This window comes from Spermophilus citellus (genome assembly GCF_964194105.1).
Source record: "Spermophilus citellus genome assembly, chromosome: 12".
Lineage (NCBI taxonomy): Eukaryota > Metazoa > Chordata > Mammalia > Rodentia > Sciuridae > Spermophilus > Spermophilus citellus.
This window is the reverse complement of record NC_138198.1, coordinates 58,198,552-58,213,293: the sequence shown is the minus strand read 5'-3', so window position 1 is coordinate 58,213,293 and position 14,742 is coordinate 58,198,552. Positions and strand designations below refer to the sequence as shown.

Below are 14,742 nucleotides of genomic sequence, written 5' to 3'. Positions count from 1 at the left end.
AAGTGGAGACACACAAGGGAAGCTTGTCTAGGGAACCACAGGAGGCCAGCCACAGAACTTTTGCTAGAATTCACATCTGAGTAACAAGCAGAGCCCTTTGGCTTAAACCACCACTGCAGAAAAATCAAAAGAAATAAAAAATAATCAACCCTCTGCAAAGGTGTCACTGCACACACGACCTTTCATCTGGGTACATTTATTTGTGCTGATTGCACTCCTGCTGTGCGTATAGCATGTTAAACAAAGCTGACTGAAGCTTAAAAACTAGATGAAAGCTGATATGAAAAGGGGATTGATGACAGGTAGCATCAACCATGGCTCTCACATACCTCTAAAATTAATAAGCAGACATACAACACTTTGGGGAATATTTTTTTAAATTCCATATTATAACCAGATGGGGTGGAAGACAAATGATAGGAAAATGAAGAAGGAAGGTAGGTGTCTTAGTCTGTTTTCTGTTGCTATAATGGAATGTCACAGGTTGGGTAATTTACAAAGAATAAAGGTTCATTTCACCCTTGGCTCTAGAAGCCCAGATGTCCAGGAGCATGGTGCTGGCAGCTGGTGAGGGCTTTCTTGTTGCACTGGAATGTTGGCTGACGGCAGAGCAGAGTGGTGAGACAGAGCAAGCGTGCTAGCTTTGGTCTCCTTCTCTTCCATCATGGAGGCCCACCACGATGTCCTCATTCAATCCTCTTTATCCCCAAATCCCCCTCCAAATGGCATCAGCATATGAACTGAGGGATTAAATTTCCCACACATGAACTGCAGAGGACACCCCCCAGACAAAGCAGGAGGAAGAAGGCAGCACCTAGCATATGGCAGGAGAGTAAGCAAGGGGGTCAAGGATAGGGGCCCTGCAATTCCTCACCTACCGGCCCTGTTTGCTCACTTGAAAAAGAGGTGGAATGATTGTATGGATTCCACAGAGTATTTTAGAAGGTTAAATTAGCTAATATATATGAAGTTAGCAGTCTGTAGGGGACTAATAAGCATACCTATTTTCATCGTTATGCTACTTTGGGGGAAATGTCCATTCTCTTGACTTTCAAAATGGCTACAAGTTACCAAGAATGCTACCACTACCAGCGTCCAACATGTGGATCTCAAGGCATTGCTCTGACTTTCATGGTCCACATTCAGTGCTTTCTGAGATTCTCACACCAGAGCCCTGATTTTGAACCAGGGTTAGCAATGCTGGCTGATTTCTTCAGTGGATAGATGATAGGTTGGTAGGGTAGGTAGGTAGATAATTGATTATAGATTATCAATAACAGATGATAGACAAGTAGACAGATGAAGGATAACAGATGAAAGATGACAGATGATATATAATAGATGATAGAGAAATAGATAAATAGTAGATGACAGATAATAGACACATATGTGAAAGATGATAGATATATTGATAGATGATAGATTGATAGATGATGGAGAGAAAGAAGGAGAGAGAAAAGGACGACAGAGCTTTGTTCACACTTAGAGGGGGGAATTGCTGATAGATCCTTTCGGGGAGATAAGGCCGAGTGCGCTGGCGGGTCAGCCCCTGTGGGAGTCGTGGCAGTGCCAGAGTTGTGGGTGTTAAAGGTGTTGGTGCCCAGGACACGTGAGACCAGCTGAGTGGCACTCGGTCTGGAGATGGACCCCCGTCAGTTCTGAAGGTGGGGACTGGTGCTGCACAGTGTCTTCTTCCTCCTGCTTTGTACAGCCCGTTTGGGAAGTGAAGACTCCTAGCTCATGGTTTCCAGCTCTTCGCCCAGGACAGGAGGAGGAAGCATCTCTGAGCACCGCAGGAGTTTCCCTCCATGCATCCTCCTCCTCACTACAGACCCCTCACCCCTCTGCAGGGACAGCAGGCTCTTCCCAACTGTGGGGCCTGCCTGAAACCAGGGATCGCCCAGCCCTGGATACGCCTCGATCCTCAACATGCTGGAGTGTGCAGGGTCTAACCTGCCAATCGGGCTCAGTAATTAGCGATCATTAATAATGAAATAGAGCAATTTTAGCAATATGCTGTGATAAGAGTTAGCCCAAGCTTACCAGTCTTTCTTTGTTCCAGAGGTTTTCCATTTAGGGTTCAGATGGCAGTTGACCACGGGAAGCGGTGCTGCTTGAAGCGGGAAGCGCGCGCGGGTGCGGGGCGTGGTAAATCTCTCTTCAAGTGTCCCGTCCAGGCAGTCTGCCAGCCACTTTTGTTTTCTCCGCTTTTCCTCCGAGAGTCGGGCTGCTTTGGCAAAGGAGAGTGGTATTACCTTACCACGTGGAGCACAGTTAATGGCTTTAAAGAATTCCCCAGCAAGTCCTTAATGAGCTGCCAAAAATACTCTTGGTGCCAAAGGATCTGGATACGTCTGTTCCATTTACTGCCTGTCTCTCATTTCATCGTGAGGCGTCGCTGACCAAGGACATAAAAGTCTACAGCTCTGGGGCACTGTGGGTTTAAGGGCTGAAGGCAGGTTTTAATATGCCCCCAGCACGCGGGGAAGCTAGGAAAGTGTGCAGAGAAAGAAGCCTGTCGCTGTGCAAGAGGCTCGGGTGCCCGCCGGGGTCGCTCTCCCATCTACACTGGGCATGGCTGAGGGGCTTCACCATGTTGCCTCTAAGCCTTGCACCAAGACTGTGTCCTTCCTGTCTGAACAATTCCCATTTCTCCGCCACAGGAACTTAAGGCCTATTTCTTAATCAAAACTCCATGTTCAAAATATCAAATAGCAAATATATAACAGTGTAGCAGGATCATTTATTTTTGAATTTCATATTGATAATAAATTGAATCTGCTAAGAAAAGAGTTTTCTTAAAATTTAAATGGAATTGGGGAATATGAGGAGAAGATCCGGGAAAGCAATGGAAATACAGAGCAGTTTAAAAGGTGCCTGTTTCCCTCCAGAAGCTAGGGTCTAAAGACGTGGCATCTAGACTTCCTCCCTCATCCCATCCCTCCCCACAGCCTCCCTGGGCTTCGCCTGGCCTGAGGTCAACATCTGGTTCTGCCCTGATGGGAGACTCTCCTCTCCGGCTCCTTACTTTGGAGCAGAGAGAGCCCAGCAGCCTTGAATACAACGCTGCTTTTGCCTGACAAGTTATCTGTCTTGATGGCTAGGATTTTAGGAGCAAGAATCCCTGAAATAGGGACTTTTGATGGCTTAGCATAAAGCTCACCAGACACAAGATGTTCACAGGGGACCTGCTTCTCTGGGCCAGAGGCCAAAAAAAATTCCTGGGCTGGTGAGTTCAAAGTCTGTGTCTTTAATTCCTACTCAGAAAAGCATATTGGAATTCAGCTGGAAGAATGACATCATCCAAGAAAATAAGCCAACTCTGCTTTAAATTTGGTGTGTGTGTGTGTAATGCATATATGAAATTTTGTCCTCTATTATAAAGGTTATTTGAAACACTCCAACGTGACCAACTCATAGGGACCCAAACCCTGGGGTAAAACTCCAGCTTGCTGTGACTGCTTGTATCTTTCCTGGGGCTACTTCAGGCTGCCTGGGGCCACCCCCTCCTGTATAAGCTCCTGCTTTCCCAGGAGCCCAGGTAATGTCTGAGGGTGTCTGCGTGGCTACCAGAAGATGGAGCACTTGAGGTAGAGTTAAGAAAGGCACCCAAACACTTGCCCAGTGTTTTTGATTTCAGAAAAGAAGCAGGGTCACTTCTTAGCTACCTTTGAAGATTCAAGCCGGAATCTTCCACTTCCTGCTAGCAGAATTATCGTCCACAGAAAGGCAGTGATGATTTGCTCTGATTATCAATTAACACACAACTTATGAATTTAGGGTAACATAAACAATCTGTTAGAATAATAGTTGCTGAAATCAAAATAGTTTTGCCACTGGCTAGGCCTCAGGAAAATGTAAAGCCCTCGAATTAGCCCAAATCCTTAACATGTGAACATGAAACATTTTTATTAAAATGTTCTTTGATAAAAATTAGTGCTTCTCTGTCTATCAACTACATGGAAAATTATTATGTGCCTGTCACTTCTGGAGGAATGGAAAAATTGTGGCAATTGTTTATATCCAGGTGTTCTTAGCTTTTGTGATTTGGATTTATTACTCCTCACATGATCTGGATAGCATTTTTACATTTTTGGCCATTAAAAACAGTTTTAAATTTAAAGAATGAAAATGCGGTCCCTTGGTGCAGCCCTGGTAAGAGGAAGGTGCGGTGCGTGGGTTGGACTTGAGGGTGTCACCTGGAGGGGAATATGCACCACGGATTGCAGGCCGAGGGTTGGAGTGCTTGGCGCACAGTGCACTGGGGTTTTCACAAGAGAGGCTTACTCACCCGGCCTGAGCTGGGCATCCTTGGGCGTTTGGCGGATGACTGTGTTTGATCTTTCTCCTTTGTCCATTTCTGTGTCTTCTCCATTTGTGGAATCTAGAAAATCTGATCTCTTGGAAGAAGCAGCAACTGGGAGGGCGGAGGGGAGGGCGGGATGGAGAGAGAGCTGTCAAGGGCACAGACTCATAGTTTGATAGAAGAAATAAATTCTGATGTCATATTGCACAGTGGGCAGATTCTAATTAACATTAACTTACGGTAAATTTCAAAATAGCCAAAAGTGAGGACTTTGAAAGTTCTTACCGCAAAAAAAAGTGATGAATATTTCCGTGATGAATATGCTCATTATCCTGATTTGATCTTTACATGATGCATATATATATGTGGATACATCACACTGTTGCCTACAATATGGTCAATATTGTCAATCAAACACTAAATAAATTGAAGGAAACAAAAATATACTAAGGCCATCGGCAGAGTTGGGTTGTGGAGTGAAACCAGGTCATTCCATGTAGATGCCAAAGCAAGCGCCCAGCAAGAGCGTGCCACAGCAGGACAGAGCCAGTGAGCAGGGCACTGACCTTGTTTCCTCTGTTGCAGGCTCAACGTGGGAAAAGACGTTTCGGCAGATCGGCTTTGAAAGGTAAGCCGGGTCAGCACGTCTCCACCTCCTGCTACTTGTCTTGTCCTGTTTTATTCCAAGAGGTCTTTTGAATATAAGTCAGTTGTGTTGCCGCCACTGTTTGGCACAACATCGCCTTGCCTCTGGTAGCCTCAGTGCCTTTGCACAGTCAGAGCTTTGCTCTATAAACCATCCCAGCACGCAGAGTGGAAATCAAGGTTAACTGGGAGTGGCTAACAGCAAGCCTTGCTCTTCTCCCAGTTATGAAAGCAGTTCCCGTCAGCTCCAAGTTCAATGCTGAGTCACACCTTGTGCAGCTACAAGTGTTCCTACACCAGAGTCCCCAAAAGAAAGAATATGGAGTCACTATAACATCAAAGATGTGGAGGTGGGGCCGGGACAGGTCCCAAACCCCCTCCTGGGGGTCGAGTGGCAGGTGGCAGGCAGCTCTTCCCTTTGGGATTTAGGGTCTTACACTGAGCTTTCAATGGAGATGCAGCTATTAAAAGAGAGAAAAGTAGTTATAATTTTATTTTACTCTAACAGTATATATTCACTAGTTGTTTTCACTGTATTGAAAATGTTCTTTTCTGGGGATGTTCAAGTTCACAGAGTGGTCAAAATAAAATACTAAAAACTGCGTCATCTCTGCAGGGGCAACAGAAGAGTCAGTCACCTCTGACAGCAGTCCTTTGCCCCTGAGTCAGTGATTCCAGGATTTACTCATGTCCCTACACGCTCCATCTCTCACCGGCACCATCATGACCTGGTCTCCCTCCAGCTCTTGTCACTAGTTCAGGGTGTCAACCGAGGTTGACTCTGCATGACCAGATCCCAGGGGGTTGTGCCGGGCGTGGTGGCACACACCTGCAATCCCAGTGACCTGGGAGGCTGAGGCAACTGAGCGAGTCTCTTGTCTCAAAAAATAAGAAAGGGCTGGGGATGTGGTTCAGTGGCTGAATGCCCTTGGATTTGATTTCTGGTACCGAAAAAAAAAAAATTGATGAGGGGAAAACAGGTCCAGCTTCATTCCAGTGTGAAATCTCTCTCTCGATTCTTCGTCATGTGATGAGGAATTTCAAACACACACAGAAGTAGAGAGAGACAGTGGAGGTCGTATACCCACACCTAGCGTCGACGGGGCTCGACCAAACTCACTGTTTCTATTTTCTGATTTGGGCTGAAATATGTTAAACAAAATCTCTAACCTCACAACACCCTTTCCTCTGTAGGTGAGAACAACAGGCATTTTCTCCCTGAGCCCTAACCCACTGTCATCCGCAGTAGTACAACTAGCCCTAGTACAACTTCAGCCCAGTCCCTGGCCACAGCACTGAAGCAGCCCAGTGGCAGAAGCTTGCCCTGCAGACCCGAGGCCAGCTCATCCCCAGCACTAGAAACAGGCGAAAAAGACCCAGTTGATATTTACATTTCCCCATCATGTTGAAAATGTCCTTTTTCTTGGTTTGAATCTGCAGGCCACTAGAAGCCACACGTCCCTCCTCATTATGACCTCTTTTAAGCCTCCTTATTTGATCAGGGGTCCCCTGCCCCCACCAATTCCTTTGTCTTGCTTTTCTTTAAGTCATAAGCTTGGAGGAGCCCGGCCCATTGTCTTGTAGAATCTCTCGGTGCCAGGACTCGACCTCTGTGCTGCCCTTTGGGGGGGGTGTTCTAACCTCTCTGTTGTGGGACTTTCGAGGGTTCCACTTGCAGCCTGGGAAGGGACTCGTGACTTCCTGCCCTTTGGCACAGACCCTCTGGTCCTCCTGGTCCTCCTGGTCCTCGAGGTCCCGGGTCCTGGCACAGCTGGCTCTTCCCGTCTCCTCCGCCCTCCGCTGTGGACCTGTAGTCAGGGTCCCTCCTGGAGCCCAGCCTTCCCTGCTGGGGAGTGGCATTTTGAAACCACTCTCTAGACACCAGGGATGGTCGTCACGACTGGGTGCCATCTTTTCTGGGCCTTGTCGACAGATGGAGCTAGGAAATATATTTTTTAAGAAGACTAAATCCTGAGCTCATACAGTGTTCCCAACTCAAACGTGGCCTTGCAGAATCTTCAACCTCTCTGCAGCTACCGTTTTCACTCTTTTCCACTGAAAAATCTTCACTCTTAATAAAATTCCCTCATTTCGTTTTATATATTTTCAAAATAATACTAATATCCCCACTAATGCCAAGGTGGCTGGAGGAGGTTTTGAAAGCTGGCCGCTGGCCCGATGTGCCATCAGAAGGCAGAGAACCACAGTATTTTGAAATTGTTTTCTTCTCTTTGTGTGATCGTATCTGAAATTTTATATGTAATTCCGTTTAGTTTCAACAGACTGTTCCTCGTGGTTAGTGTTATTTTGAATATGTGACGTTGACATGGCTCCAGGCCATAGTATGTCATGAAGTCTGTTAGGGAACATCGGCACCATCTCCCCCTGGGCTCTGGCCTCCCTTCCCTGGTGGTCACGGTATCAGCTTTTGATGTGAGCTCACAGCAAGTGCAGGGCAGCCTCCCACAGCTCCAGTGTGAGGAAGGCACGTCACAGGCAGTCCCCTCCTTGTGACTTGCACTAGTGGTGAGTCCCACCTCAGGGTATGCGGATGGTCTGCCTTCTCTAGCTTGCAGGTGGCCGTGCTCTGTGAGCACATGCAGCTGGGAGAGTGGTCCAGCCACCCTCCTGCAAATCCGGGATCTGATTCAGCATCCACTTTGCTAATAGTCTCAGGGACACAAGCCGTGTGGGTACAAGCCCAGGTGATGCAGAGAGACCCAGGAGACCACAGGTCTTTCTTCCCACCAGTCCCGACTCTGCCATAGATGAGGCTTCTTACTCATTTCTTTCTCCCTCTTGTTTCAGGGAGCATTTGACTTTGCAACATCCCGTTTTATACCCAAGAAATTTAAACAGCTCATGTGACATCTCCTCATAAGTCAATGGATTGCAGATTTGTGTACTGTGAGACCCTGCACCAGGAATGGCTTGCTTGAAGCATTCCACTGACGAGGACTGTCTCCTAAGGAAACAGCACTGATGTACTTGACCAGTGATCTAGTTGATATAGTTCCTTTGGATTTTGTTACATTTAAGCATATAACATTTTGAGACAGGCCTTGCTAAGTTGCTGAGGCTGGCCTCAAACCTGCAGTCCTCCTGTCTGAGCCTTCCCAGTAGCTGGGATCACAGGCCTGTGCCACTGTGCCTGTGACTCCCAGCAGCAGTGCCCAGGAGTGGCAGAGCATGCTGTGGACTCAGGAGCTTTGCCAGCCTGATGGATGACTAGTAGTGCCCCAGAGCCCTTTCAGGCTACATTTGTCTGTGGCCATTTTTCCATCAAGAGCAGGTGAGACTCTTGGCTTTCTCCTAAATGAAGCACTTTGAACAAGAGCTTCTTGTAAAATGGTTCAGGATCCACAGGATTCGGCCATTGAAACCACATTAGATTCTCAGCATATCAGTCTTATTAAAAGAGCTCCCATCTGCCAAGCACTGTGCTGAATCATTTTCATCCTTACAATAACCCACAGACGAGGAGTTGCCAAAGTTCTGCCATAGGGAACAGAGGATGGCTTTCCAACCCTGCAGGCCACTTGAGTCTTTGCAACCTACCAACGTTGTGTTGGTGCAGAAAGCAGCCATGGAGTTTGTATTCATCCAAGAAAACTGGATGAACACAAATGGGCAACCGCAGGGCTTGGGTGCTGGCCATCATCTGTTGATGCTCACCATGGACTGTGGTCTCACAGGCACAAAGATTCGGAAGAACAAGTAGGGCTTCCTACATGGGCACCGTCCCTCGTGTTGACCTGTGTACACATCCTGGTTACAAAGGCTAAGCTTTCTACACACACCACTTAGAGTTCTTGAACTAAGATCTTTTTTTCCGTTTTGTGTTTTACTTTTCCTGTAGCTCTGGGGACACAGCCTCAAGTCACCAGTTACTGACTCTTCTCATTTTAGGACTACTTTGCACAAAGCCAGAGAGTACAATCTCCATCTTAGAGTGCTTCCCTAAAATGTGAATGCTCCCCAATAACTGCATAAATTAAATTGCTATGGGGCACAGTCCAGGAGTCTGTTGTTGAACGGTGGTCTTTGCCATCTTGTGCAGTGCTCACATGACAGCTCCATTGAGGGTACTCGGCGTCATCCTGAGTACCCTCAATGGAGCTGTATTAAATGTAGTCACACTATGTCCTCCTGCATTTTGTCATTTAAGAGCAGACAGAGTTCTCTGCTTTGCATCAAGTGTCTCAAAATACAGAGCAGACACTGGTCTTTGGGGGCTTGTCCATTTGCAGCTGCAAAGCGTGTGCCAGCTGGGCTGTCAGCTGGGGCTCTGCTCTTCACTGCTCAAGTCAGCTGGTCTTGGTCTTAGAGAACATTCCAATTCTACCTTTAAAGAGCACCTGGTTCTTCAGAGCAGACATAAGAGGTGTTGATCCTTCCTCACTGTGTCCTTTGAAGTCTTCTCCCCCGCCTGCTTGTCACAGCTTATCTGAGTGAGGACATGGAGAGGGAAAAGACGTGACTGAGTTGGCTAGAGCTTCTCCAGGAGCAGGAACATGGGCATCCTGGGTGGAGCACAGGGTGCCACCCGCCTGCCCACCTCTTGCATAACCCTGCAGGGGAGGTGCTGGACCGTCCTGGGAGCTGTGTGCAGCCATTTCCTCTCTGGAAACCCACTGCCACCTGAGGCACCGCCCCCATCTGAGGTCACCTCCACCCTGCACACAGTGGCTTCTCCCACTGTGGGGCACCAGGACTCTGCATTAGGACTTCACTGGGGAAGCGTATTGTGCCCAGGAAGTCAGTGTCAGGACCTGGGTCTGTGTTCTGTCCAGCAGGTCCCCCACCCCGGCCCTGCAGCACCCTCAGCCACAGGGCAGGAGTGCTTGGTTTCAGTTGGAGGTCTACGCGGTGCCTCGCATACCGGGGCCTCTTTCAGAAAGCTCCCTTTCCCGGGCAGACTTCCTGAGCTTGGATGGTGCACATTTCCAGATCACAGTCATCTCAGCCAGTGCCAAGGTGGGCCCGGTGGGCAGGGCTTTGTAAATTCACTTTTCCTCTGCTGCCCTGCCAAAGAGTTGCTAGCTGAGGTGGCTTTGAAACCAAAATGGCCCCAATTCTCAGTGACTCAATGCAGCAGATGCTTCTTTCTTGCTCCTGCAAATGTGGAAGAGAGACCACAGGACTCCGAGCAGCATGTCCACATGGGGTCCATGGTCAGCTTCTGTCCCTGTGATGCCTTTGTTTCAATATGACGCTTCTGAGTTGGCCTGGGCCTGCATAGGGAGCCTGGCCAGGTGCACCAGGGTTGTAAATGCCTCTAGCTGGGAGTAGCACTTGACTACCACGCATGGTTGACAGGTGCCCCTCCGCTGAGGGCCCAGAGAGAGACGAAAAGCAGAAATGTTAGAAAGCACTAGTAATGGTAATGTCTACCACCATAAACTCTGAGCAAGGTCTGAACATGGGTTTTTCTTTCCAAGGCTGCATATTTCAGCAAGTAATTAGTCCCAAGCACATAACCTGCCAGCAGAAATAAGAGTTCCTGCTTGGTAAGAGATCCTGTTTCTGCCTGTGTCAAAAATAACAATCTCTTACTGATCTTGTGCCCATTTTCTACTAAAGAAGCAAAGAAATTATTCTCAATAAATGTATGTCATCAGTACAGCCCTTCAAATTACATTATTCACCTGATTATATGTGATTTTATTTGATGATCTACTTGAATTGTGGAATGAAATATCTTGCCCTCTCAAAGAACATTTTAAATCACAAATCATGCTGCAAATAGCCTGTTGAACAAAGCACATGGACTCCAGGACTTTTTCCTGGTGCAGACATAATTCAGAAGCCTTGCTTCGTCTATCTGGGAGACCCCAGGCCTCCACAGCGTGCTGTTGGGTCTGCTGTGTCTCACCTGTGGAGAGACCCCCTCTGAGTGACACCATCTGGTGACCTTCGCAACCGCTTGCTCCTGGGCCACCAGCCCTGCTTGTCACCTCCTCTCATCACCTCCTCACACCTCTGCTCGATACTGCACATACTTTATGGAAACTTCTTCCTGGGGTCCATGAAGTCCTCAGGCTATTAGCATGAAACTGACCACTGCCCAGGTGCCCCACATACTAGCCATTATGGGTTGGTGGAGGGGCGAGTGGCTCATGATGTTGACGCCCAGCACCTGAGTGGTAGGAGCTTAGGAAGCAGTGGGCTTCCGCCAAAGCCAAGAAAGAAAAGAGCTGGTCCTTTTCACCAGCAGCTCACAGCAGCCTGGTGGAGGGGAAGGGTCACAGCTGCAGATGGGGCTGCTCACTCCTGAGAGGAACAGAAGGCAAGTGCAGCTCCATTCTGTCTCGTCAGGCCTCCTGCTGAACTCTGTCAACAAGGAGGGACCCTCTCCAGGTCCTTTAGGCTGCCAAGTCCACACTGGAGCCCAGTGATGGCCACTCACTCCCCTTATCACAACCGGATCAGATCCAGAACTGCACTTGGGAGGAGCCACATCCGCTCAGGCACAGTTAAACGATGAGACCGAGGGCTGAGTGAGGCTCTGACTGCTGCAGTGTGGCCAGGCAGCTGGGCATGCCCATTCTTATCCAGTGCAGTGGTCTGAACGGCCCCTAAAGATCCAGGTGCAGGAGGCTTGGTCCCCAGGGTGGCCACATTGGGAGACAGTGGAACTTTGTGGGGCTGTGAGGTCCTAAGAGAAGGGTCAAGGTCATTCTGCACAGTCCAGTTATTACAGACACCTGAGCCAGGCCCCTGTCTCTCTCTGGCTTCCTTCTTGAGATGTGAGCCCTGCACGCACTCCCACCATTGCCGTCCACTGTGATCGATGCTGCCCACAGGCAGGCCCTCACAAGAGGCCAAACAAAGAGGGCCACCTGGCCTCTGACCTTGAACCTGCATGACTATGAGCTGGCAAACCTTCCCTCCGTCCCACAGACGGCCTCACATGCTTTGTTATTGGGAAGCGGAGCTGAGGACTGCACCTGGTTCATTGGTTTTCCATTCCTTCAGGAGCCTTCTGTCTTTTGGGCCCACCCCAGCTCCCCTCAGAACCTGCTCTAGGCCCCTGGCCACTAGCCTGCATTCTCTCTTCTGACTTCCCAGCATCTCCCCTGCCTTCAGAATCCAGCAACTGATGCGTTTGTGGCCAGCACATACCTCACAGTGCTCCCCGTGTCTCAGCAGGAGAGCAAGGTGGCCTCCTGGCAGCCTCCAGTGCTGGCCCAGCCGCTGGTGGATGAGAGGCACTCGGTGTTGATAAATGACATTTCACGTAGATATTAGTGTGTTGTGCTCTGTTGGCTCACCCCCCAGTCTCATGGAATTTGCCCTTCTCAATAAATTTTAGTTACTATTTATTATCCTTCCCTTTAGAGAATGAATAGATTCCTTGGAAAACTTAAGGCCAAATTTTAATATTTTTGTTCTCTAGCTTCATAACTCACCAACTGGGTTATAGAGATTGATGTTATTTCTTTAGGTAATGTCATATAAAAATGTTGAGAAATAACACAAAAGCGAATCCCAAGGTTTTCACATGCTCTTCTCTGTGATAGCTTACCCCAAGAAACGAGGGGGAACAATAAAATCAGTCTCCGTGAAAAAAGTGAAGCTTGTTCCCCCGCACTACTGCCGTTTGTTTCTGAAGGTTCTGGATTGAGGCCTGAGTTGAGGAGTCCAGTGAATGCTCTGAGCACTTGTTTGTACCAAGACAGACACGGCGTCCTCTTGCCTCTCTGAGAAGTGTGCAGAGGTCGGAGTCCAGCGCATGCCCTCACCGAAGCCGTGTGGAACAGCAGTGCCCTACACCCGGGCAGGACTCAGCTTCCTCCGTTATAGGCCAATCCTGTCTCGTGGTGGCTTCTGGAAGATGAACGTCTAGGTTCTTTCAGACAGTAGGTAAATAAATATTCTTGGACAGTTTAGCAACCTATTTCAAGACTGTAACATAAAATTTGTCAACATAGTTTACAACCAAGAAACAACTAGAAGAAAAAATGTTTCTATATTTTAATGTTTAAATGTGTGTCCACCATATTAATTTGTTCATCTAGTGGAACAGCTTGAACCTCTACTCCTACCCACTCTGGGGCTGGATATGGGGGTGTGGATGAACAGAACAGGGAAAGGAGCTCAGCTTCCTGTACTGACCTCTCTGCTGAGTGGCCTCCCCACAGGACTCGCTGACTCTGCGCGGTGTTCTGGTCAGGTCCTGCTGGGTGATGCTGGGCTGACCCATATCTCAGTGACTTGCAGGACACAGGCTCATTTCCTGCTCATATCACAGAGGCTGTGGATCAGTGGTGGCTCTTCTTCAAGTGTCATCTTCATCCTGGGACCCTGGTTGCTGGACTCTTCTTTGGTTCCTGCCTTTGTTGTGCCAAGCCAAGCGATGGCACTTAGTGTTTGTCAGCATGACACGTGCCATTCCTGCTGTGAGCCTCCCAAGGGGCTTGCACAGCCCAGTCCAGGGTCTGTGGGCGTGGAAGGCTGCTCCCCTCAAAGGAGCCCATGAGGAACAGCCCAGGAGGTGTAACGTAGTCCCAGGAAAGGAGAGAGACCAGGAGGGTAGTAACGCAGCCCACACAGGAGATCTTTCCCACGTTACCAAAGAGTAAACTCCAGGAGGTTAAGCATCGTACTGAAGGTCACGCAGTTAGTGAGTGTCAAAGGCGAAACATGAGCCCAGCTGATGGGACCCCACCCTTGCTCACTGGCAGTCCACTGTGCTGGTGTCTGTCGCACTTCACCTTGACCAACATTTGTTGGCCAAAGGACCAGAGACTTGCTGGGTGCTGGGTAGTGAGCAGCCATGGTCTTGGTCTTACCCAAGATAGCTCTATGTCAACATAGAGTATGGTACAGCGAGTTACGTGCTGCCACTTAATGGCTTGACAGTGTTTGTTGTGCCAGGTCCCTTTATACATGTATGACAGAAGTGGAAGGCAGAGAGGCAGCGCTGGTCAGTGACGTATGAGCACAGGGAGGTGGAGTGAAGTCTGCTCACAGTTGGGGAGGGTTGGAGGGAAAGTCGTCAGAGGATGCTTCACTTCAGGGGATGCATGGGAAGTGCCTGCCCAGGAAGTACCCTTAAAGGCAATGCCACCAAGTTTCACTCTAACCTTGGTAGCAGCAGGAGAGATTGAAGACACGCATCTGAGTCTGTTTTCTGTTGCCATAACAAAATACTCAATGCTAGGTAACGTATTTGGTTCACAGCTCTGGTGACTAGAAAGTCCAGACATCTGGTGAGGGCCCCTGGCTGTGTCACAACACGGCAGGAGCATGAGAAGGAGATCTCACGTGGCAAAAGAGAAGGTGTCCCCAGGGCCTGCAGGCCTCTGCATTCTGCATGAAGGTTTTCTCCAGCCTCTCAGAACCCTGCTTCATCCACATGCAGGTTGGCCTGGAAGGGCTTGAGATTAGAGCCCTGCTGCTCCCCAGTGAGCCAGAGAATTGGGTGGACTTGGGCACACCCTGGACAACCCAAGGCATGTTCCATGGGGTTCTGCCAAAACTTCCCAGGAGCTCTGCAGTAACAACCCATAGCAACACCCTCCAGCGGGGCGGGGGGGGCTCTCCTCTCCTCCCTGTGCCTCCTTCGATACTTCTGCAGCACTCCCCAGACACCCCACCCACACCCCACCCCACTCTCAGCTTCTGTACTTTGGAGAACAGGGACTGGGGTGTTTGTGCTAAATTATCCTAACTCATAGGAAACCCAGCAGTTTGGATTTCAGTTTTATCTCGCCATGGACTTAATTCTATGAGGGGACAAAATAACACTATTAGTGTCTATATTATTTGAACCACCACTTATCACC

The 14,742-nt window shown here is 48.8% G+C and overlaps 1 protein-coding gene across 1 annotated transcript in view; it reads left to right on the top strand.

Moving 5' to 3' along the window:
- The window catches only part of LOC308632044 (piezo-type mechanosensitive ion channel component 2-like), a gene marked incomplete at both ends in the record, with an annotated part of 215,161 nt that overhangs the window by 71,722 nt on the left and 128,697 nt on the right, over nucleotides 1-14,742 (top strand). Inside the window, 1 exon segment of the mRNA XM_081263701.1 lies at nucleotides 4,892-4,934. Coding sequence (XP_081119827.1) covers nucleotides 4,892-4,934 — 43 coding nt within the window.